Source organism: Diadema antillarum, unplaced genomic scaffold (assembly GCF_040938485.1).
Source record: "Diadema antillarum isolate AM-2024a unplaced genomic scaffold, OU_Dant_1.0 scf00000201, whole genome shotgun sequence".
In the NCBI taxonomy this organism is placed as follows: Eukaryota; Metazoa; Echinodermata; class Echinoidea; order Diadematoida; family Diadematidae; genus Diadema; species Diadema antillarum.
Window position 1 is genome coordinate 1,861,782 of NW_027271090.1, and position 27,275 is coordinate 1,889,056.

At 35.4% G+C, this 27,275-nt stretch overlaps 1 protein-coding gene across 1 annotated transcript; it reads left to right on the plus strand.

The window, feature by feature from the left end:
- Positions 1-3,828: 3,828 nt before the first annotated feature.
- Positions 3,829-26,243, plus strand: LOC139723819 (probable E3 ubiquitin-protein ligase HERC4). The gene is made up of 14 exons (XM_071635025.1): positions 3,829-4,004; positions 5,140-5,221; positions 6,226-6,439; positions 7,227-7,372; positions 9,779-9,901; positions 10,698-10,781; positions 12,317-12,586; positions 14,977-15,081; positions 16,287-16,408; positions 16,874-17,032; positions 20,902-21,073; positions 21,893-21,995; positions 22,387-22,651; positions 24,858-26,243. The coding sequence occupies exons 1-13, from the start codon at positions 3,829-3,831 to the stop codon at positions 22,644-22,646; spliced, it is 2,016 nt and encodes a 671-aa protein (XP_071491126.1). The 3' UTR covers positions 22,647-22,651; positions 24,858-26,243.
- Positions 26,244-27,275: the final 1,032 nt, after the last annotated feature.

Below are 27,275 nucleotides of genomic sequence, written 5' to 3' on the forward strand. Positions count from 1 at the left end.
CTTCTTCACATAGATCTCCTACTTTACCTAGTTTTCCTTCTCTTTCCTTTACTTCTTTTGTCCTTTGTACCTTGCTATGTTACCTTTCATTTTGTCCTCAGTACTTACATGAAGTCCTATCTCCATTGCGAGATGTGTTCACATTGGTATTTGTTCCCTGAAACAATAGGCGTAAAAAGTTTGAATTTATTTGCATATTTTTCAAGAAAATGTCATACAAAAAATAGTCATACATGTCATAAGGTACAGAAATTAAAAAATAAGAATTAAGTGAAACCACCACCTGAATGTACAGCTGTCTCGATGTGAAAACAAAAATAATGATTTGTTTAGAGTAGTAATTTACTGTTATCTTAAAAAGTAGGATATGATAATTTTTATAATATATATATATATATATATATATATATATATATATATATATATAATGAGGCCTGCATAAAATCGATCTTGTTCAGTCGTAGGTCTCAGACTGAAATCAGGTACAAGTGTATAGGAAAATATGGAGCACGGATATCTATTTAGACCACCTTACACCTTGTACGCAGTATGCATCTTGTGGCCGGCTTCAAGGTGCTTTAATACGACGAATATGTTTAACAACTGAAGTGTAGTATCCTGCAAGGTTCATGCCATCTATGTAGTCTAGTGTGGAGATTACAAAGCGTGGGTATTCCCCCAACGGAAATAGAATGATATATTTCGCAATCCATGATGGCCATTGCTCTCTGTGTCGAAATATCAGCTGGTTGAGGAAAAGGGCGATCTGACACATTTTATAGTCTATTTTATAGTCGTTCTGTGTGCTCCCATGTAGTATAACAGCTTAGCCTATATACACAGTATGAGTTTGTGATTACGACGAGTTACACAGCTAGAGGTAAGTTTGATGCGATACATATGGTCATTGTGTCTTCTCAAGGTAGTCTTTTATTCGTAGTTATATGGGTTTGTTTGTCTAACTGCGAGGATTATGATTTCTGTGAATGTTCAGGGAACCGTGATTTTGCGGACGCCTCCTTATGGGACCGGTGTATTGTAGCCTTGTATGACATCGCTCAACAGAATAATTTGATCTGATCTAAACAACGTAATGCTTAGCGTATAATGATGACTACTTGCATGGAAATTGGTGAAGTTTTATGTGCAGGGTAGGAGGAGATTTCTTAGCCAATGTCATCTAATTTACATATTTTGTTGCAAGTAACTCAATATATAAAATATTAGGGCCTACATATCATATAACATATACGACGCATTTTCGTGAAAAGGAGTGAACTGTTATTACTTATCTGTTATTCCCTTTGTTGGATTTTGCATTTTCCCTCCAAGTCAGCCTCATGACGTGTGCAATTGCAAATCAACCCTTATGATTCATTGTGATAATCATTCAAGTTAATCTCAGACCATCTTGTGAAGGACCCTATACTTGTTGAAGAGGGTTAATTCTGCTTTGATATTTATACAGATTTTATCAGTGATTGTGTTTATCAAATCCCCCATCGAAAAAGAAGCAAAAACAAAAACAAATACCAACAAATAAACAAACAAACGAACAGTCAACAATAAACACACAAGTACACAAACAGATACAAAGGAATAAGATATTTTCCGACTTGAGAGTATCATATTTTTTCAGGGTTTCTTTTTCAGCTGCAGTATCACTGAACTTCCTTATGGTTTGTTTGTTTGTTTGTTTGATTGATTGAATAATTGATTGATTGATTTTCTTCAACGTGATTTCATACATGAATCAGAATTCTTTTCAGTAATACCTTAGAAAAAAAACATCAAGGAATTATTCAAAGGAGAAAAGATAAATGTGTGCATTGGTTCCCTTACTAAAATATAAAGCATTACCAAATTTGCAAATAATTACCTAAGAAATCATGCAGAATAATGACAGCCACTATAAGCGGATGCTGCAACAAGTGGCAGCCCAGGAAACATATTTACGCATAGCTTCGTACTTAGTTTATTAGAATGGAGGGAGAGAAAAAAAAGTGAACATATATTAATGCATTCAGTTTTCATATTCCAGTTCATAGATACCAATAAAAGTATGGTAAATTTATGATTATGATGAAAGGGTGATGATGAGGCTGAAAATGTAATCATGAAGATGAATGTGATGGTGATTAAATGAAATGGTAGATAGGCATAGGAATATTATGTATAATTACTGTTTATTGTAGTAACTGTTTCAAATCTACTTCACAGTTACAATCTGATCACAACAAAACAAAATCGATGTTAACAGATTGTAGTCTTACAAGCACAAAATTTTCAGTCTCTCCTTAAAAGAATATAATGTTCTATATGATTTAATAACGTTATCTGTAAAATGATCACAAGGTCTGGTCCATTATGTCTTATGGTATTTTAAACAATTAAAAACTTTGGATTTACTAAATGAAAATTTTGACAATTACGAGTGAGATAAGAATGAAAAGTTTTATTCAGTTTTAAAAACTCATGAGACATGTGAAAAAAATCTTGGAGTAAATTATTCAAGTTTTTAAACATAAAAGCAAACATTGAAATTTATTTATATCAAATGTATTCAATGTTTTAGCTGAGAGCTAATTTAAATGGGTTAAATATTGTCAGCCAGTAAGGATACGAATGGCTTTCTTTTGTAATAAACAAATATAGTTGAGTTTAGTCTTTGCACTTGCAGCCACATTAAATTACAATAATAACAATGACAAGGGAATTGTAAATCATAAAAAGTCCCCTATTATTAGGGTACCTGATGAATACAGTAAAGCTGTCTCGAAAGTATAATCATGGTGGACATTTTTTGTATATATCATATAATATATATTTCTAAATATTTCTATATAAATAAATACATTCAAAACAATTTTCATTTCATTTCATTTCATTTATTTCATTTCATTTATTTCATTCCTTCTTTTTCGGCAAACATAACACGAAATGAATCAGAAGATATAACATAGGCATGTATTCGACTTTACATGGTAGATAATGGTTAGCAAATACGAAATTATACATGCATACCGGCAAAATACAAAGTTATTTTTGGAGAAAAAAAGAAGATGCACGGCCACAATATGTGGCCGTGCATCACAAAACCAACAAGAAAATTGCGCGATTACTCAAAATAGGTGACGCGGGTCAACCTAGTTAATTTTGAGGATTTTAATTTTTCTGAAAGAGCCATTCTGATTCTATATCATCCTAGTTTGGGATCATAAATCGAATGGGAAATGTCTTATTTAGCAGCTTTTCTAGAACATTCTCTTTTTTTGGTATAATATTTGAGGCCCCTCTTTCATTTCTTAAATACCCTTTACACATTCTTCACTTTTAACTTTAATTACTTCTGAAATTATTATGCTACTACTTTGAAATTTGGTATTATTCAGGGATTATTGTTGCTATGGAGTTTTACATCATGTTTCTTGTCCCATTCATTGAACAGAGCACGGTTTGGTAGAGATTAAGGACTTGAGTAGACCCAATACTCTACAGCATCTTTTTCCAGTACACTCTTTTCCAGAATGTGGGCTCTCTGTCCAATAGTTAGATAGGATAGGAGAGTCCATTTGAATTGAGCTTTAAATAATTTTTAGGTTTAAAATCTGCTCTTTCAGAATGTGCCCTTAGCTAAAAATCCCTGTCTGACGACTTTTTGTTGGTTTTGTGGTGCAGGGTATATATATATATATATATATATATATATATATATTCATAACTTCAGACTACATTTATCGTTTGACTTTATTCTCATCCAGCCTAATATAACGATTTTGAATTCAGCATCTTTCGGTAGTGTTTTCTGCCATTCAAGCAGAGCGCGTGATGGAAAGGGCTCAAGCTGGCGCTTTTGCGCCTCACCGTGATGATACCTCTGGTCGCGTAAAGGCTGCGTTCCATCGATTTGTGGAAGCAGACAGTCCGTCGCCCGAGCTCCTTGCAAAAGTGACCGAAATCCTCTCGCCGGAAATTCTAGGACACGCCTTCAGGAACTCTCAGGGGTTTGCGTCTTTTACACTTTACCATTTTCATTTCTCAGAGACCAAAACATACACACGTCATACACAACTCATGGATTATTATATCATTTTAATTACTTAATATCTGTATTTTCCCTCATAATCATTTGTTGTTATTATTTTAATTATCTTTATCGATAACTGAATTGTCATTTCATAATCCTAATTATGACCTGTTTTTGACATTTTGTCAAAAAAAAAAGACGGACTAAGTGATAAAGATGCATCTTCTGAAATTGGTGCTGCAGTGCTTACCGCCATATTGTTAACCTCCTTTAGTGCTATTTGATGTCAAATGAAATATTAAATTGACTGGCACTGATGGCATAAATTGTGTTGTAGACATTTTTTCCCTTTGCGGTCCATGCCAGAAACTGTGATGGAATTAATGAAATGAAAATAAAAACATATTTTTAAATCATCATAATTATTTACAGTCGCAGAAATCAGGGGAGATAACTTTTTTTCATTGAGCCAAATTCTGTAATTTCATATAACTGAGTCACGTCGAGTTTGTTTTAGTAAGCATTAATGCTGCATACTGCACAAGAATAAAAAACAAAAAGAGAATGATCGGAGGAAAATACTTAAAGGGGTCGTATAGTTTTGGTGAGACCTAATTTCAGGTTTTTTACATTTTTTTTTTGGTGAGATAATGAGAAACATCTAATGAAATGAAAGAGCATGTAATTTTATGAGGAATTCAACGTTTATTTGATGAAAATTGGTTTTGAAATGGCTACGATATCCAAAACAGAGCGATTCTAATAGGTGTGGGACCCACACTTTATTATGATCGCTTTGTTTTACTTTGTTTTTGGATGTTTCAGTCATTCCATACCCGATTTTCATTAAATAAATTTGAATTCCTCTTTAAATGGTATGCTCTGTACTATTTCATGAGTGCTTTCTTGGTATCTCGCAAAAAGTTAAAAGCCCAATTCTCATCTCCATCAATACTGTACTATCCCTTTATCAGTAAAGGACGATCAGAATGTAGCTAAAACAAATCAACGCAGGCAAAGATTTATTAGAAATTAGAGATCACTGGATTTCCGACAAACAAAAACATATTGAAAAGAGAAGGAATAACTCTAAATCTCTTTTGATATTGCAGTGAAACTCATCAGCTGATAGATCTGGCGCAGGCTGGGGAAACTTTTCGCATTCTGCGGCTGAAGGACTTCCACCTCAAACTGGTAAAAATAAATGAAATTATAATTGTACGCAACGAAGATGCAGAAGTCAAGCTGTAAATTAATACAAGTCACATTAGATCACACAAGCCATATGATTTAACAAACGTTTTAGTCTTCGATATTACTATTCGATCAGAACGACAGTGAATTTTATTGATGCAGAAACCGTTGAAATTGTCGTGTAAAAACTACCGTCCGCGTCATAGCATGTCCTAAAAGAGAATGAGGCCTCAAACACACCACCCTTCCCATACCTGATTGTATTAGAGACACTTTTTGTTTACCTTTTTTTTCGTATAATTGCACGGATCTGAAAACAATTTTCCGGCTTTGGTTTGCAGGGAACTTAATTTTTATCTATAAACATTATAGTCTTATATTAGCATGTCATGTAGATGCCTTGACAGATAAACATTCTGTTTTAAATAATGGGACTTCATGAGAACTGATTAGGCGTGACAGTTTCGCGTTACTTGGGTATAGTTAAAACTTATTTGCAACCTGCTGTTCCTGAAGATATTTCAAACTTCATACTCGTTTATCAGCTTTGTTCTTAAAATGAGATGTGGATGAGAGCTCTCTTCTTCTGTATCTCTCGCACACACAATTGCGCACACTCACCCATGCAAGAAAGAAGACATCTTTCGACTTGCTTCCTTATATCCATGCACCATTCGTCTGTCAGAAATAGTATGCTAGTGAACATGACATGTTACATAGGAACACACCCTTACATGGGCAAACAGAAGTAAGATACAAAAACAAAATATTTTGTTTCTGTTTCTGTATCTTAAATGTTTCCCAATAAGGTCCTATCTGCATAATTGTATTTCAAATTTGTTGCTAAAAGTTTAGAGGGCAGCTGCATTTCGTTCTTAATAATTCGCGAATCAATAAGTAAAAATCCAGACAAGCTCTATATGAAGTATAAAATTGTACATGATATACTTGACAAATGTGTGCGTGTATGTGATATACCTCTTTACATAATCTTCCCATCAAAGGTGGCAGACATTCATGAGCAATACAACGGATGCTGGTCGAGACTGTGCCACGCCCAATACGATCACACCCTTCTAAGGGCACTGTCTCTCATTATCATGTGCCCTGCCTTCGACCACCCGGACGAGGCGTGGTCTCGCAGAATAATCGTCCTCGTTGCCGAATGTCTTAACAAGTTTGGGACAAGCCAGTCTAAGGATGCCTTCGAAACTCTTTGTATGTTGTAATTCCAGGTTCCTACTGCATGAAAACTTTTTGCATGAAATCACTCCGCATGATGATGTATATAAATCTCAGGTAGATATTCCTTAGGAACGATGACCCTTAATTGGCAAACCCAAAGCTTGCCTAACCCAGCAAAAAACTATACAAACCGCTTAAAACAAGAAAACTTCAGATGTAGCAGGTGAAAAATTACATTATGTCGACGGCCTTGTTATTAGATTGAGCATGCAAAATTTGAATGCGTTGTAGAACATGTATTTGCAACAAATTTTGATCACCAACCATGCATACTATGCTTATTATTGCTTAGCTAACATCAATGAGAGTATCCTAGGGTAAAATATCCTAAGTCTCTTTGTGAAGTTGCCTCATGACGCTTGAAGTGAAGAGTTTGTTCGCAAAAACCGATAAGTCCATATTTGCCAAATGGAGATATTTGCGATTAAAGGTCTTGAAAAATAAAGAGAATAATAAGAAAATTGTTGCTTCTTTTGACCATAACTTAAAAAATGTACATTTTTACATGTAGTGACCAATATATCATTTGAAAGGTATTATTTTGTACTCTATGACAGAGACCGTGCTTCGAAATCTTCAAAAATGGACTGATAGGTTTCTGCGAGCAAACTCTTCAAGTAGGCCTATAAACATCGTGTACCTGGCAATGGAATGATTACTCACACACTCATAAGTACTACATACATGTACGCGTACACGCACATGTATGATTATGGCGGAAATGATTTCATACTCAATGTTTATTGTCGTTGACACACAGGCAATTGGTGGGAACACGATGACCGTCTACTGCGGCGGATGCTTCTCGTGTTGAAGAAAGGGCTGCTGGCACTGCGACGAAGCAGGGCGTACGAGGAATTTGACACCGTTTTCGTCTTGATCAACGCACTGAAACATCTCAATGAGGTAGAGTGCCAAACAACGCTTTAGTCCTGTCAGCTCTAAAAGTTCTGACATAGACTGATGGGATAAAAAGGTCCCCCCCCCCCGGCTTTTTCTGTTCACCTCTGGTTACCAGGTTCTGCCTAAAGTTAGTGTTATACCATTGACTACGTAGACAGGCAAAATGAAAAGCTGACAAAGTTTCTTGTGCAATGTTAACACTTGTTCTTGGTTTTGTATGTTTGTTTTAATGTTGTGTGTCATAACCATACTTTTATGCATTTTGTACTTAATGTGTATGAATTGTTACATGGATTTATAATAAGACTGGTCTGGGAATATTTTTGGTTGTATTATTTGTATTCATGACAATCATAATACACAATCTGAATCTGAAGATGAGATGAGCGCTGACAATATGCATGCGGATACGCGTATATGGGACATATTTTTATCTGTTTACGTTTTCTTTTTTTTCCTTATTCTATTTTTATTCAAGATTTTAACACTGAATTATTCATTCGACATTTCCAGAGAACAATGCATCACTCACAAAAACACATGCGTAGTACAAAAGCTTAAGAAATCCGGCCTCCCTGAGATGCACTTCCCGTATTATGACCCGTAGGCCTTTCCAAGCAAATAAGGAATCACATCAGGAACTCAAAACAATTAATTATCTTCAACACACACACACACACACACACACACACACACACACACACACACACACACAAACACACACAAACACACAAAAATCATGTCATATGATGCAGTGGCATATTTTTAGATGAATAGAACAATTTAATGAATTCAGCTTGAGCACACGAAGTGAATTATTATGCATGTTAATAAAAATGACTGGATCACAACAACAGCAACAACAATAACAATATACCATCAATCTATATAAAAGTTTATGTCTGTTGTGGTTCCAATTGTTAACAAAATATTTTATAAAGATGGAGCATAATTCACTGTAATCGTTATATCAAGAGATATGTGCATTTCGGGTGTTTGGGGTGTTATACAGACCCAATATTACACAAAGCATTAAAGCAAATAAGTTCAAATTCAAATTCAAATTCAAATTCAAAACTTTATTTTCACTCTTTTTCCAACAGAATGTACAAAAAACAATATGATACATTTGGCATGCGAGTCTTTGATAATATACATAATCAGACAGGGATAACAACATGTTCATGTCTTCAATATTGTTGAAGTTCCTCAATATTGTTGAAGGAAAGACGACAGAGAGTCAAGGAGAGTCCAGTCCTTAAAGGACAAGTCCACCATCATATACATAGGGATTGAGAGAATACAGCAATAATAGCAGAACACATCAGTGAAAGTTTGAGGAAAATTGGACAATCCGTTCGAAAGTTACGAAGATTTTAAGTATCTGCGCAGTCACCGCTGGAAGAGAAGACTACTACAGTGTATGATGTCACATGCGTACAACTATATAAGGAAAATAAAAAGAGAATTTCACAAAACTTTACTTTTTGAATAAAGTGCACAGTTCTTCGACTTGCTACTGACGTATGTTAAGGGTAATATTATTCCCCCCTGCCTTCTGAAAGAGAGAAGTCGAGTGTTCTTTTGTTATTCGAGAAAAATGGAAATATGTTGAATTTTCTTTATTCTTTCTTTACATCGTTGTACTCTTGTGACATCACGAGCTATAGTAGTCTTTTCATCCAGCCGTGACTGAGCAGAAACTTCAAAAATTCATAACATTTTAACGGATAGTCTGATTTTGCTCAAACTCTCACTGATGTGTTCTACTAATATTGCTGCATTAACTCAACCCACATGTCTATGAAGGTGAACTTGTCCTTTAACTTTAATGGTGAGATTGTTCCAAAGTCTGGGTCACATAATGATCTTTATCGGGAACTCTTAACAAGTTTGATTCAAAGTGGCAGTCACTCCAACACATTTTTGTGTAACCGATAATGAGAGAAATGTAAAAAAAAAAACCCAAAACACTGGCTTAAGACATTAGTATGAGTTGGAAAATGCTGAAATTGAGACAGTGAAATAGTCCATGGAGGTCTAAAAAGTTTTGGAGAAAAAGAATGTAGGTATTACGTGCACGAGTTGTGACTATGTCACACACGAGGCCTCTATGTCCTACCCTTGGACAGTGATTTGCCTTTCTTCAGAAGGGAGATATGATCACACACAAAATTGCTCAGCCGAGGGAAGGAACCACATCGTTGCTCCTGTTTCATACCTTTATAGTGAATAACATGCTATAAACATCATACAATCCCTCATCGATAGTTATATACATTAATTGTTACTCTGTAGGCTGTGTACATAAAGTACTAATAAAAGTTCAGAATTTACATTTTCATATCTGCCTTCCTTTTATACCTTTTCGATGTCACAGCAGTTTTACTACTCTTCTTTTCTCGTCAGGCAAACGAAAGGAAGCACCGTATTGTATCCTATCGGATGTTTTACACACGGGACATCAGCGAAATAGAACTCCAAAATCATATGATAAAATATCACGAGGACAAGGCTCTAAATGTTCAACCAGTAAGTCCAAATTACCTTTGTTATATTAACAAATAGTATGCGCTTGTACAGGTGTATTTCATTCAACGGGATAAGTCTGACGAAACTAATTGTTAGTGGAAAAATGAGCAAAGGAAATGGGATATAATCGGGATTCGAATCCGAGACCTAAGGATGCTAGCCCGGTACTCTACCGAATAAGCTATAGAAAGCCCTAGTTCAGTGTTCGTCCCAGAAATCCTAAATTCTCAGTGACACACACGCACACACTTAAACCTTGCATAAACCCGAAGGATAATTCAACTTGGGGATGAATGCGAGGGATCATCGAAGTGATGGTGCATCACTTCTTTGCTAATTGTTCCACTAATTATATTCTTTCTAGTCAGTTTTATCCTGTCTGCATTTGTCACAAACTCAAGAAATAATTGTTAATAAGACAAGTAAACAATACTAATACATCTCTTGTACGAATAACTGAATGTAAATTTTAAAAAAAAATACATTTGGGAGGGAATAAACTTATGAGAGACTAGTCGTACCTGATTATCGTACTGAAATTGCTAAAGGATTCATTTATTAGGTGAAAATGGTTTTAAGACGATTTGATTTAATTACAAATGTACAAATTAATTTGATGGCAGTTTACTTCATCAGGCCGTTTAACAGTAGCCGTTAGCCTGATAAGTTTTTTTTTTCTTCTGTATATGCCAACAAAGAGAATTAGGAAAGCTACCGTGATTTGTCATTCTCCTCTTGTGATTGTCTGACGCAATTCAGAGACCAATCCATCAAATGGTTATTTTTTTCCTTCCAGACATTCACCTGGATTCAGTATCTATTCCTACTTGATGTCAACACCAAGTGGAAGCTTCTCGAAATGTCAGCGGATATGGTTCGGGTAAGTTCATTCCATTATAGAAACAACCTTTAGAGAATTTAACCTTAAAAAAAAAAAAAAAATCGGTATCGTGTTTCGGATTCAATGAAGGTTCGGTATTCCGAATGTTCGTTAATCCGAAACACACACACATTCTCTACACCTAGAGGTTCGTTCATCCAAAAATGCAAAAAGGGTTCGTTAATCCGAAGATTTGTGGAGTTATTCCGAAGGTTCGTTTTTCCGAAGGGTCGTTTATCCGAAAATGAAATATAATTCGTTTTTCCGAAGGCTCGTTTATTCGTAAACGAAATAGGGTACGTTATTCCGTAGATTTGTTATTCCGAAAATGAATAAAGGTTCGTTATTCCGAAAGTTTGTAAATCCGAAAAAAAAAAGGTTTGTTTTCCGAATGCTCGTTTTTTCGAAAGTGAAGTAGAGTTCGTTTTTCCGAAGGTTCGTTGATCCGAAAATGAAATAAGGTTTGTTTTCCGAAGGCTCGTTGATCCGGAAATGTAATAGGGTCTGTTATTCCGAAGATTCGTTATACCTTAAGTTTGTTAATCCGAAAATCCATTGTCTTGAATAAAAACTGCCAGGATATTACTCAAGGAAAGTTCGATGTTGTCTCAGGGGAGGATGATACACGTGTATATTTCACGTAAAGCACGTCGTGTTGCGTGGAGAAGTGGCGTTATTCAATAATCTTGATTTTAATCCAATCTTAACAACGATTCATCTAAGCAATTGAATTTACAGCGTAGGGGATTGTGTGATTTTTCTATACCCTACCTTCAGACACCCTCACATTTTAAATGATAATAACAGTAACGACAATAAGATTGATACAGAGAATAATTAATACGTATTGACAAGGCTAAAAAGTAACGTTGATGGTGGTAATGGCAATAGTTATCAATAGTAACAATGATGATAACGCATGACAGCTGTAATTTGGATGGCTGTAATATCACAAGAACGTAGATAGTAATTCGTATCCTGGGCTTGAAGTGAATGCAAACATCGCTGTGTAACTTTTTTTCTGAATCAGAAAGTAATAAGACTATAGTGTTATGGCAAATGCTGTCATAATGGAGTGCTAACGCAATTCTCTTAACTTTATGAGAGCTAGAAATTATACGTTACACTGGCTTACATAATCATCTCTTACCATAATGACATGAATTTTATGTGCTCCCATGTCACACAAAAAAGTAGAGAACTGTATTTAACTTCTCATTGAATTCATGCAAATATTATTTCCTACCCAGTGGTCGGTTTAGGACAATTTCGATTACATTCTACTCTTCACAGTGAAGCTTATAAAAGAGGTGTTAAATTTGAAATCTGCTTGTTGAGTAGGCCCTATATTGTTTATTTGCTTGATAGCTGTCATTTTTAGGTCCATTCATATGTAAGATTTTTTTTTTCAGCTTGAGACATGTTACGGTGGAATCAAACTGTTATATCTGATGAATTTTGTCGATGTTGTTGATTTACCACCATTTTTGTTTGCATATTTGTTTATTAGTTTGTTTGTTTTTGTTTTTGTACAGGACCTCATCACTTCTGAAATCGACTTTCAGAATTACATCCAGTTTGTGCAGAATAACATTTTGCGGGCGAATCCACATTTGGGGATTCCCCCAAGCGATCTACGATCTCCCGTATTGAGGTTTGTGGACATCCAACGAGGATCGAGTATCGTGCAGTCTGCTATGGAGAATGTCGATCGGTACTGGAACGACGGAAAAGCGACATGGTTGAAACCGTTGGAAGTTCAGTTTAAGGACGAGTGTGCAACGGACCTGGGAGGCCCTACAAAGGTCCGTGATGTCGTCATCACACAGATTCTCACTTTAGTTCATCACCACATAAACAAATAAAAATAATGTAACTCGATATCAATGCAAAAAACGGTTTTGCTGAGTGAGACTCCTAAAGGACATGATATATGTCGGCTTAGCGGTAATTTAATTTGTAATTGAACAATAACATTTTCCCAGAATAATCTAGACAATTTTTTTTCTTTTTATTTGGGGAGGGGGGAGGGGGTGGTAGAAGGGCAATAGTATTGGCAAATCGTTATAATCGATTACAAACAATAATGTGTGATATGCCTAGTTTGTTTTCAACATTGGAGCTTTGCCAAGATGTCAGGATGTATTGTTAGAAATGCGAGAATAAATGCAACTATTTTTGTTAAGTTATTTAAAGAATATATATATATATATATATATATATATATATATATATATATAACGAAGAATAAACCGGTAATGCAATATTTCGCCAATATAGAGTTTATTGAGGAACTCAAATTTTCGGTGGCTTCCATCCACCTTCTTCAGGAGTCTCGACGCGGAATGTCAATGTCAAAACATAAATTGAACATTAAGAGCGCGCACTCATATACACAGAATTGGTTGCTATGAGAGTGCGTACCCTTTACAATGATGTTGCCATGTAGACGCAATGTAGTCAAGGCACCCCACGCTTAAGGAGGAGGACATTGACAAGCTTATTACGTAACAATGGTGTTCAATTACTTTGTATTAACACAAGTTATGATATCGACATACTATGTACTCATCAACGTACCATAGGTTACAAAAAATTACTACCGATGATTATTGTATTCTGAGTCATTTAATTGTTTGAGCGCTCTTTAACTTATTTTTGTAACCTATGGTACGTTGATGAGTACATAGTATGTCGATATCATAACTTGTGTTAATACTAAGTAATTGAACACCATTGTTACGTAATAAGCTTGTCAATGTCCTCCTCCTTAAGCGTGGGGTGCCTTGACTACATTGCGTCTACATGGCAACATCATTGTAAAGGGTACGCACTCTCATAGCAACCAATTCTGTGTATATGAGTGCGCGCTCTTAATGTTCAATTTATGTTTTGACATTGACATTCCGCGTCGAGACTCCTGAAGAAGGTGGATGGAAGCCACCGAAAATTTGAGTTCCTCAATAAACTCTATATTGGCGAAATATTGCATTACCGGTTTATTCTTCGTTAAATTGGAGCCAATACGTGAATTCGCAACATATATATATATATATATATATATATATATATATATATATATAAAGACGATGAAGACAAACAAGTTGACATAATGCATTAGATTCCAACTTCATTTATTTGTAAACCAAATTTTCGACTCTTGCACGGATCTTCCTCAGGGCCCCATCAGGGAAGATCCGTGCAAGGGTCGAAAATTTGGTTTACAAATAAATGAAGTTGGAATCTAATGCATTATGTCAACTTGTTTGTCTTCATCGTCTTCATGCTCTTATTCCAACACGCGGATAATAATACCATTATATATATATATATATATATATATATATATATATATATGTACACTTGAATTTGTTCCACCTCTGTCCAAAATAAGATACAGCTTATCAGTTTTTCCCTGATGAATATCTATTCACAAGGTCGATGCAATGTGTACTGATAATGCCAGTATCGATTCAGTGCCGTATCAATACGCGGTGGCATGGCTTTTACAGGATCTGTAAATTTGTACGCACACACACGTTATCAAGCTACAGAAAGGGGAGGGGAACGTGTCTGCACCTCTGGTAATTACGTTACTACTTAGCATTTTAATCTGAACAAGCCTGTTTCAGTTTCTTTCTTTATAATTATATACTTGGAATTTGTGTTGTCATTTTCACTACTCGTGCATCATGACATATTCATTCAAGTCGAACATGTTTGCTGTTTCTGCATTTGTTTTATTTGTTTTTTTTTAATATTACATGACTGCATGGGAAATGCGGCGGCAGAAACGCAGCCTATCCCGTTTAGACCCAAACTGTGGAAATGGCACATTATTGTTATTCTGATATAAGGGAGTTCACGGTTGTGATTTGAGCATGTGCAGAGCAAAGGTCAAATGAGAATGTCTGTGTATTTGCCACTGACTTTAAAACGTTAAGAAGTCTCGAGCAACTATGAGAATCTGAATTTTGTCAGTACAATGTATGTGTCTCAGACTAAATTAGAACGTACAGGTGTAAGTCATTCATCAACACCGTTTAGCATAATCTCTTGATTTAATACAAGATGACATGCTTCAAGAAGGAATTCTTGATTACAACACATGTCCATGTTATTTCAAAGTCTGTGGTGTAGGGGTCAAATGAGACATGCACTAACCATGAACTCCCTTATTCTTTTAATTTTACAGGAATTCTTTCAGGAGTTCTTCAGAGAGGTAATGGACACGAACAAACTGTCATTCTTCAGGAGGCTGGATAAACATAGCGTTTCGTCTTACATGTGGTTCAATGCGGTATATATCAGCCTATAAGTTAGTTCATATATCGCCTACCTAGATCTCTCTCTCTCTCTCTCTCTCTCTCTCTCTCTATATATATATATATATATATATATATATATATATATATATATATATATATATATATACCGGGTGTCCCAAAAAAGCGGAACGGTGGATTTTCAGTACCTTGCGGTTTAAAAGTTATATATTTTTTGACATCATTAGAAAGAACATCTTCCGCAGAAGACTATGATACCAAAATCATTTAATTTGGTTCAGTACTTTTTATTCTACGCCAATTTCTGAAAATGCAGTCATTGTCAAATTTCGCCGGATTTTTGCGACTTATGATATAATAATTTGAGTGCGACACGCGATCCATACGGTGAATATTGTGTAAGCTCCGTGATCCATGTCAACGAAAGATACAGCTTTCACATTGGGCACCGGCCAGGAAAAAAACAGTGTGTGTGTGTGTGTGTGTGTGTGTGTGTGCGCACGCTCCCAATATGAAAGCGTTATCTTTTGTTGACATGGATCAACGAGCTTACACAATTCACCGTATGGAACGCGTGTCGCACCCAAATTATTATCTCATAAGTCGCAAAAAATTGAAAATGACTGCATTTACAGAAATTGGCGTAAAATAAAAAGTGCTCAACCAAATTTAATGATTTTGCTATCATGGTCTTTTGCGGAAGATGCTCTTTCTAATGATGTCAAAAAAATATATTACTTTTAGAACGCAAGGTACTGAAAATCCACCGTTCCGCTTTTTTGGGGACACCCGGTATATATATATATATGTATATAATATATATCCATTACTGGTAATGCATTTCGGCCACTAACATAAAGGTTTATTTATCTCAAATTGCCGGCGTCCCAATTCTTTTTTATGGAGCCATAAAAAATGCGTGAGACGCCGAAAATTTGAATAAACCTGTACTTTATTGGCTAAAAAATGCATTACCAATTCGTTCTTCATTCTAGAGCCAATACATGAAGTTTCGATTTATATTGTGATTATGCATGCATATATTCTCTATAAATGTGTGATATATGTATACATTACAAACATGATGAGGTAGTACTAAATTGCACAATAATGTTATAGATTTTATTTTACGTAATGGGACTAAGTACACATTTACAGATAGTGTAACATTTAGTTATATCGACATTGTTTAATTGTTTTATTGTTACGTTTCCCATAGGACAACAAGGACCTCAAGACTCTACAAAAGATCGGGTTCCTCTTCTCTTTATGTATTCACAACTCGTCGGTCGTCACTCTTCCGTTCCCTCTATTGATGTACGAAAAACTCCTGAACAAAAAGTAGGTAGCACTATGGGGTTCCCATTGCAAAGGAAAGCAAAAACAATAATTATAGCATGGAAATGTTTACATGCTTTCCTAGAGTGTTGAGATCTAATTAGTTGCATTTATCGAAAAAAAGATTCCCCAGTCGTCTTTTGAACATATGATGAAATCATATCAACAGGTAGACCTGCGACAAGATGATTCCTGATAGATAATGCCCAAGAGATATAGTGTCTGTATGTCGATACTCTTCTGCCTTTCAGGAATTATGATTAATGAAATTTAATTCAATAGTCTAGTTTAATGCTGTGATGGTGATTTTAGCACCGTTTCAAAGTCTCATTGTGAAGGTAGATTCTATTCTACTGAATATAGAAACAGCATACAGAAACAGCACAAATCACATTCCTCCTTCATTGATTTCGACAGCACGCTCAAACGAAATTGACGAAATGTAACCGGTTATCTTTTGCTTGGAAGGCTTATGACACATGAAGATCTTCAAAGTCTAGACCCAGAGCTCTATCTCCAGCTGGAGGGTCTGAAAGTGTACTCTGCAGAGGAGCTTGAAGGGCTCGAGCTCAGCTTCGATGGGCTGCAGCCAGACGGGGAGAACTTTGCTGTCACTCAAGACAACCTGTAAGTCACAGTATCTACTTTTCATAAGTTCAAGTTCAAATTTATTTCGTTTTATTCACAGTAAAACGATTTGTAAACATAAGTTTCACTCTCTTCAGTGCCATAAATAAAGCATGTAACTTTGAACAGATAAAACATTAATTGAACACTTACAGTAGGGATATACATTACAAAGGCTGCTGAGGTAGAAACAAATGCCAATGACATCATGCACTGTGTGAAAATGACAGAAGGACCCACTAATAAGACAAAGCTTGTAGAGTGTTGGCCCCTCTTTGTTTTAAAAAAAAAGCTCGATGCAAAGATTGATTTGAAACAAAAAGGCAGCACAGAAGGTTTTGGAGCCCACTGAGAGACAGACAGACAAACAATTACACACACACAAAAAAAAAACCAACAACTTGCGAACATTAGACATGCAGGGAAAAAATTGACCTGACGACAAGACAAGAAACAAGACTAAAGCGTGACAAAAAAATAACCAAAAAGATAGAACAACGATCCTCGGAGGTTTGGGAGAAGAAAAAAGATACAATAAACCCTTCAACTGCGAACTATAGGTTAAAAAAATCTTATCATAGACTTGGCTTAGGCAATAGTAGCGATAATAATGATGATGATAATAATGATAATAACGAACGGCAATGTAGATTTTACAGACGGGTGATAGAAGAAATAAACTAATCCAATTTGGGGGACGTCATTGTAGGATTGTAAAAGAGAAATAAACTAATCCAATTTGGGGGGTCGTCATTGTAGGATCGTAAAAGAGAAAACCTCTATCTCGTTTTGAATGAGTATAGAAGGAGCAAAGAATGATCTGGTTCAGTATACATAAATGTATTCTTTGCTAGAATGGTTCGAAGAAGTGGTAAGTGAAATTCATCAGAGCGCCGAGTGGGGTTATTATGGAAAGACCGATTTTTAAGAACATAGAAGGAAAAATAGGATGAAGTTTACTGTTGTCATACATGTACCTAAATTGGCCTAAGTTAAATAAAGATAATTTGTTGATTTGTACTAACTTATTACATGCAAACAAGCTATTTGTATGTGAACGTATTGGAGAATTACAAATGATACGGAGGGCTTCTTTTGCGGTAATAGCGCTCAACTCAGGAGCGTCTGACGAGTACTGCCCCAAACTAAAATTCCATAATTGAGGTAGGGGAGTAGCAAGGAGGAGTAAGACACAAGTAATGCCATTTGAGGGATGCAAAATTTCAGTCTATTTATGAAGCCTATATTGCGAGAAATAGTTTTGCAGATAATTATGATCAATTTGTGTTTTCCAAGAAAGTTTATTATGTACAAACATACCAAAAAATGAATAAAATATGACACACTTCCTGAATTACAATCATCCTGAACTATATCTGAATTACGGAAAACATTAACAGTATTGCTGAAAGGCATAATATTCTTTTTTTGAACATTCAAAGAGAACTTATTAGCTCTGACTCAATTGTTCACTTTTATTTCAATTCTATATTTACTTATTCAACAAGAAAATCGACGTCATTATCTTGATTATGGGCAAGAAAAACATTGGTATCATCAGCAAAATATATAAAAGAAAATACCTCTGCTACGGAAGAAAATAATTGATATTATATTTTGAATAACAGCCGTCCCTGTGGAACACAACATGTGGAGTATGAACTCATTGTAACGAAGGCCTTGGAGAAGTCCAAGAATATACTAATTAAATGAGAATGATTGTCAGTTTAATTAACAACTTTATCAATAGAATGAAGGACTGCGCGGATGGTACTATGTTTTTCTCAAAAACCAAACTAAGAATCTTTAAAGGGATCGTACAGTTTTGGTTGAGACCTAATTTCAAGTTTCTGACTTTTTTGGTGAGATAATGAGAAACCTCTTATGAAATATGAAAGAGCATGTAATTCTACGAGGAATTCAACGTTTATTTGATAAAAATTGGTTTTAAAATGGCTGAGATATCCAAAACAGAGTGATTCTTATAAAGTGTGGGACCCACACTTTATTACGATCGCTTTGTTTTACTTTGTTTTTGGATGTTTCAGTCATTCCAAACCCGATTTTCATCAAATAAACTTTGAATTCCTTTTGAAATGGTATGCTCTGTACTTTCTCATAAGTGTTTTCTTGGTATCTCGCAAAAAGTTAAAAGCCCAATTTTCATCTCCACCAATACTGTACTGTCCCTTTAAATATTTTGTGCTCATTAAAAAGAATGATAATTCTGATGAATATTATTTTCTCTGATACTTTGGACAGTGAAGATATTAAAGACATTGGACGATAATTACTAACATTCAAATTACTACCTTTCTGAGATATTTGAATGTAATACTTTAGCAATTTTCATTTCATCAGGAAACATACCACTTGAGATTGACAAATTAAAAAAAAAAATGTGAGCCAAAGGATCTGCAACTGATGATTAAAACCTTTAAGACAACAATTATCTATGTCATCGTAATCAAGGCTTCGTTTGTTTTTAAAAAGGGTACAATATCAATAATCTCACATCTATTTGTTAGAATTGAAAAAAAAAGTGGAATTGGTGTTACACTGGCCTAAGAATTCAGTAAAATTCTGTTCTGTGACCGGAATATCTTGAGCAAGCGTTCCAGCTATTTGTAAGAAATAAGAATTAAAAACATTTCCAATAAGAACGGGGTCATTCATTATTTCATCATCTAACTTACCAATTTCTGTATCTAGTCGGAATGTTTAAAGCCTGCTTTCAAACTTTCCGAGTATTCTTAGCATCAAACTTGAATCTCGACAACTCTTGAGAATCATACTTTTGTTCTTTTTCAAACATAAAATTCTAATGTTCATACAATGCATATCTTTAGTTTGTTTCATTTTGTATTTATAGTACAATAATTTTTTTTTAAAAATAAAATTGAACGAAGAAATGATTTTGAAATCCACGGCAACCTAGCTGTCTTTTTATATCCGGGATATCATCCGAAAGAAAATCAAACATTTCCATAGGATTATCAAAAGACAGAGTAACATCATCACTTTCATTATACTCGTGACCGATCTGCATTATCATACAAGAGCGACATCAAGACTGGCTAACTTTTCACATGAGACTCTACTTTTAAATAATGAAGATGAAGATTTTGCAACATTGACTAGAGTTTTCAATGTAAAATGAGTCATAATTGCAGTTATGACTAATTACTCAGTTGTTTATTCGATGTCATATTGAGGTCATTATAACCGCTCTGTATCATGAGATTTTGAGGCTTTTCGTTCGTAAATTAAAATTTGAGGACAAAGTTTTATTGATGGTTACAGGACAATCGAAAATCAGGGAGAGCATTCAGTCAACATGCTGCATCGATAGGTGACAAAATTCCCTAAAGTCACGTCATTACTGGAGTATACTCTAATTTATAATTCATGTCGACCCTGAAGAAGACGCATGCACGCGTCGAAAATGGTATACATAAATAAACAAATAAATAAGTAAATAAATAAATAGATAGATAAATAAATAAATAAATATCACTGTGAGTGTTTGACTTCAAAATGCGTTACCTCTCAACTTTGTCACCTCTTATATTATGATATAATCATACATAATAGTGTACATACATGTATATACAAACATACAAAAAGAAAGACATTTCTTCGCTTTGTGTGTAAATATATGTAAGAGTGTAAATAGTATTTACTATTACAGAAAATGATTATGCCTTTTTTAAGTTTATAGAGGTTATGATAATATCATAGAGAATCACATAGTCATATTACTTTATATCGTGTATGTTAGAGACGAGAGAATCTGATATCCATCAAATATTTCAGTAAGATCATATCCAGTAATTTGTATCTTTGTATGATCACTGCTCAAAAACCAGGCAGGAGTACATTGACAAGAAATCCATCAATCAGCTCGCAGATGCGCAGTTCCACTCATTCCGCATTGGCTTCCACATGATTCTGAATCCAGATCTTCTCTACATGTTTAAACCTGAAGAGCTACGAGACGTGATCATTGGAGAAGAATTTGACTGGAAATCCTTTGAAAACGTATGCTCCCATCGTCATTCTATTTGTCTTTATAGGATGATGAACAAAGATGCACCTCTTACATGCTGACAGTGACTTAGGGTCATTCTTGTCAACTTTTTCATTTTTTCATTTTTATTTTCTACTTTCATATTTTTCAATGAATAATAAAAAAAAATACATCAAATGTAACAAAATTAAATAATACATGATGTCCAACTAGGAGACATACATAGAATACTGTAATCATAATTATAACACATAGTGGTCGATCGATAAAAGTTGGAATATGGGAATGAATGCTAAATAAATATGAAGGAACCTACTAAAAAAAAAACTGGAAGGGGAAAGCAGTAACGTTGGTTAACACATTGCACTGCAGTGGTCGCATTTTGGTCATTACGCTACGTCAATATTAATTTTGTCCCCCGGATTTGTCCCCAAACTTTTCCTGAGGTCTTGAGATCACATGATATCAACTTGTGATTTTGAGGGTTTAAAAAAAGCAATTCAATCATAAGAAGAATTGTGCTCAAGATAATTCAGTGTAACAGACCGTATCATCAGAATTACTTTCACGGAAAAGGTAACCTGATCTAAAAGATATACTTAGCCTAGTATTAGTTAACCATGTATGGTCATTCAATCTTTATTTTACAAGCTGATAAATAAAACGTATTATGTTAGTTGAATGATAATTAACTCGGCAAACGGGATAACATAGTGAGCTAGTAATGCCTATCACTTTGTGTCTAATCAGAAGAAATGTTATTTTATTCCATTGCTTTGTTCGTGGAAGCTGCTATCAAATATCTCCAAAAATATCTGTATTTCAAACAGAGCACACTCTACGGATTGCCATACAGGGCGGACCATCCAGTTATCCGACTATTCTGGCGTGTGTTCCATGAATTTGATGAGGACAGGAAGAGACTCTTTCTCAGTAAGAAACTTTACGCTGTTTATTTAGGATGTCTTCGTTTCATTCCTGTCACCCAAAGCATCACAAATAGACAGACACAGACATAGCTGCGCGCACACACTCACACATACACACACATACACACACACACACACGCACACGCACACACACACAGACACACACACACACACATTATATACTTGATATGTGAGTGTTATACATATTTGTATTTATATATACATGCGAATGTTATCGTGCATGTACCAGTTGATATACACACATGTCTAAATCGATATTTGCCACAAGTTTGTGAATTCAGGAAACATTTTTATTATCAAGCTAAAACCATTGGGCAACGTTTAATATGACACTGCCAACGCTTCAAAATTTTGTCTCATGTCGTATGTCGCAGAGTTCTTGACTGGAGCTGACCACGTACCCATCGGTGGCTTCCGGTCTCTCGATTTCACAATCCTACATATGGACACAAGAACGTGTCACAACGGCGCTGATCCCTCGGAGATCTGCCCAGAAGTCATGACCTGCCCAGGCTTCATCTCCATGGGGCTACCCGAGTACGAATCCGAAGACGACGTCCGGTTCAGACTCCTAAAGGCAATAGAAATGACTCCGAGCTTCAACCTGGAAAGACCTCGCAATGTGTGTCAGTGAAGCCTGTGAGTCTATGCTGAAAGTGGAGTCAAAACTTTACTATCCAGTGAAATTAGAAAAGACTGCATGTTGTGTTAAAAGCTGCATTCCAGAATACTGGAAGTATTTATCAATTAGTAAAAACCATAATTTAATGTTCTATAACTAAGGAACGCGGTGGAAGATATTCCATCAAACAAACCCAATTACGTAAAAGAATATATATATATATATATATATATATATATATATATATATATATATATATATTGCAAAGCTTTCTATACGGCATTTTATTCCCTTTCCTTTTATCCTCTTTGACATTTTATCTTGTAGCTCATGGTTAGTCAACATATTGAGTAATCGGCCGTGCGAGTAAAAAAAAAACAAAAAACGATTGAATTTTTATTTTTTTTTATTTTTTTTGTTGTTGATTTGTTGATCTTTTTTTTACAAAACAGTCAGTGTGGGATGTCAGGATTAGTGAAGGATTTAAACACACAACATGCCTCTTCAGTCGTTTTTTATACCTGCTGTTTTAATTGTTTCCTTTTTCCTATTAACTCTTTATGTGCCATGTTCGCACGTCCCACTCAGTCGACGGCGTGCCAACTTCGCATATTCTGCTCAAACGCACTAATCCGCTTAAACCGATTGATAAATCGCATAATCCCGCAGTACGATGAAAGCTTTTGTCGCGCTTTTGTTCCTTTTACATACAGCTTGCATTCTCTGAAGTGATTGACTATCAAGCGGTGTTCCCAACTAAATTTGCGTGTAAATTCTAAGTTTTTTCTCACGGTTTCATGTGCAAAAGTCATGCCTTTACAGTAATGTAGCAACTGGTCATTAAAAAAAAAAAATAGAAATAGATTTGTCATACAATTTATATCAAATCAAAGCTTGGCATTCCTCTTCAACTTTGCTCACTAGGGGAGAGCGGGGAGAAGTGGGACATTATTTCAAGTTCGCCAATTTTCTTCTTATATCTTTTTATAGAAGAGATGATTACATTTCCTTTTGGGCTTGCATGAAGGTTCATATGGTAGGTTACATAAAGAGCTATAAACTGGGGGTGGCACTGTTCTCAATTTTCTGCAGTTAATGAAAAGAAAAAACCTTATTTTGGGGGAGAAGTTGACCCACCCGTGGGTAAAGTGGGACAACGGCAAGGGAGAAATGGGACGGTGTTGGTAAAGTGTGACATCCTATAGAAATGTCGGAAATGTCAAAGTTGGAAGGCGTAATGAAACATTGGTAATGAAAACAGTCAAACATGCTTTAAAATTATCTCTGTTTTAACAAAACAAGTTTGAACGACATGTTTGAAAATCTCAACTTTTTTTTTACATGTAATGCTATTATGAGGGACAAATGGGACACGTTGTCCCAATTGTCCCTCACATGGCATATACATAAATATGTACGACTGCTCAGTAACCATGCAGGCATTTGTCAAAAACAAGTTATATTAGTTGCATATCAATAAGGCTCACCACCAGCTTCAATTGTGCCCTTGAAATCATGAATACAAAGACAACAGGTTAATTAACCTGATTTCAAAAAAAATATCATATTTTGGGGAAAATTTTCAATAGCATTTTATACATACTTAGAATTTGCCGAACTGCATGGCTTTCTTAGTGTGATGTATGGTTGTTGGGGGCTTATTGTAGATATAAGCCAATCGCTGATTGGTTGAATAGTTTTTGATTCAGAGAACGTGTCCCACTTGACCCGCGTCCCAACTCACCCCGCTCTCCCCTATATGTCTACCTTAACAGAAATTTGTAGAAGTTATATAGAGTGGAAAAACAGAATTCTTTCTCAAAGCATGACTATTGTACCTTCGTGTCTCAGAATAACGTGGCAAGCATGGGGTTTCCACCATGGCAAATAAAGAGTTAAAAGGAAAACTTTCCTTGTGAACTTTTATAGTTAAGAGTATCTGACAGGAAATTTGGAAATGTCGCTGGGTAACTGAAAATGTTTAGATTTTCCTTCTTTCAGGAAAAGATGTGTAATGTCATGGAGAGCAGGAGGTTATACTTATCTTTGCATAAATTTGATGCTATCGATGATGAAATCTTCTCCATTAATAAAACCTCATCCATGCGTATGTTTAGCCCGATATTAGGCGTAATCGCCCATGGGTATTATGCAGAGCGATTCGCAGACACAGTCATGATAATGTTAATGATATTTGCCCCTATTTATTGTGTTTTTCCACAGTGAACATGCCAAGCATGATACGAAGCAAGCACATCTGACCATCTCGTGAACTTCCTTTGCGTATTGTCGGTCTCGTGGGGTTCCCCCTTTTAAAATTTAGGGTCTGTTCAAGCTCTTCGCCTTCATCAAGCCGAACTTTTTGCAATGAATGGGACAGAATAAAAGGAATGTTAAACTCCAAAGTAACTACGATGAACAAAGTATCAGCTTAACCTGAAGTTTTACACACTATATAAGTGCATTGTATTCATGGCTACTGCTAAATTTCAAAGCAGTAGCCGCATCTTTCCAAAACCCATTAGACTGAAAAATGAAGAAAAACGAGAGGAATTTTGAGAAAAGTATAGGGGCCAGTAAAACTTGCACAACCTCCCCTATAAAAAAGAATGTTGTAGAAAAACTGCAAAATTCACAATTTCCCACTCACTTCATGATTTCAAACTTTGCTTCAATGATGAAGAAGAAGAATTGCTCTTTCAGAAAATATTAAAAACTAAGATTAGACACATTCAAACATTTCACCTGTTTTAAGTCCTAATACAAAATTGGGGAATGGGACTTTTTGCTCATTTTGTGATGCGCCGTCACAAATTAATATATCATCTCTCTCTCTCTCTCTTTCTCTTTCTCTCTGATCTCTTATACCTCAGTGAGTGATGGGTGACGAGGTGCCTTACCCTTGTAGGGAGTCAAGCATATTCAGCTTTTTGATATCATGTTATTGTGCATTCTCCGAGCATGATCTTCCTCGAGTCGCATTTCGTTGAACGACAAGGCAGTTCTGCCACACAAAAGTAACCTATTTCGATTTATTGGTTCTTTTGTATGTGACTTCCATTTTACAGTTACATATGTAATAGACCACGTTCTCCCCAACCTCTTTGACCATTGTTTATCAAACTCTAATCAAACTCAGCTCTCTAATTCGTATTGATGCCTATACGTACCATTTATATGTCCGGTTATGTGATCAGGTGTAAAAATGTTCAGTTGCTATGCCATAAGATTTCTGCAGATCACTGTTATGTATTTCTCATTCTTAAAGTTTAAGTGCTTGTATTCACATGTTTTGTGTAAACTATGTGCACTGTAGTTTGTTTCCCATCATAAAACGGGCCCACACCTTCAGTGAATGAGAAGGTAATTTAGGGTAGTGTATAGGGATATTATACATACATGAATTCAAGATTGTGTTTACAACAAACAAACATAAACAAGCAGGGTATTAAAATAGCACAAACACAAAAAGAACGAGGGCATTGTGTCTTTCTTCTTGTTACCGTTTAAAGGGATAGTACAGTATCGGTGGAGATGAGAATTGGGCTTTTAACTTTTTGCGAGATACCAAGAAAACACTTATGATATAGTACAGAGCATACCATTTTAGGAGGAATTCTAAGTTTATTTGATGAAAATCAGGTTTAGAGTGACTGAAACATCCAAAAACAAAGTAAAACAAAGCGATCGTAATAAAGTGTGGGTCCCACACTTTATTAGAATCGCTCTTTTTTGGATATCTCAGCCATTTCAAAACCAATTTTCATGAAATAAATGTTGAATTCCTCATAAAATTACATGCTCTTTCATATTTCATATAAGGTTTCTCATTATCTCACCAAAAAATGTTAGAAACCTGAAATTAGGTCTCAACCAAAACTATACAGTCCCTTTAACCCATATAGCTATGATTATGGTCCAGCACGAAATATTTGAGCGATGATATATGACCATATTATTAGGTTTTCCCGGCCAATTTCGCACTTTTGTCAGTCCATTTGATAAAAGGTTCATTCAATTTAGCGAAAATCCTCGTCACTGCACATTCTGTCATTCAAAATTGCAAGTTGGTCGTTCAAAGTTAGCATTTCGATCATTGAAATTTGCACATGTGCCTTTCGAATTCGTAAAACGGGCATTCAAATTGGTACGTGCTCTTCAGTCATTCAAATTAGCCAGCACTGACCGAAAGGGTAATTCAATCCTTCAATTTCGCGTATGGGCAGTCAAATTCCAAACATGTTCATTGAAATTAACGTCGATATGTCTTTTTTTTGAAAAGGTGAGAGCATTTGAACGTGTATTTCTATGTGACTTTTTGTTTCACCCACGCACTGTTAAGCAGTAAAAATATATTTTTGACCCTATTATAACTCCAGTTTGTTGTTCTGTAACGCCCCTTTTCTTCCATACATGTCATAGGCCTACATGTACCAATACTACAGATTAACTTCATCTTCTTACATTCATGACAGCACAAGTTAGATACAGACGTATTTCTCAAGACGACAGAAAAAAGAATTATAGGAACATTTGATGATCATAACCATGACTTCCCAGAACTGGCCGACACACTCGGAATAAAGCGCTCAACGGCCAGATAAGTTGTGGCCAAAAGCACAGTGAAGAAAAAAAAAACTG

Bases quoted from the DNA above. Each gene is read 5' to 3' on its own strand.
- LOC139723819 (XM_071635025.1), top strand. From the start codon at position 3,829: ATGGAAAGGGCTCAAGCTGGCGCTTTTGCGCCTCACCGTGATGATACC. The intron at 7,373-9,778 runs GTAGAGTGCCAA...TTTTCTCGTCAG, and splicing joins CACTGAAACATCTCAATGAG to GCAAACGAAAGGAAGCACCG. The intron at 17,033-20,901 runs GTAAGTCACAGT...CTCAAAAACCAG, and splicing joins GCTGTCACTCAAGACAACCT to GCAGGAGTACATTGACAAGA.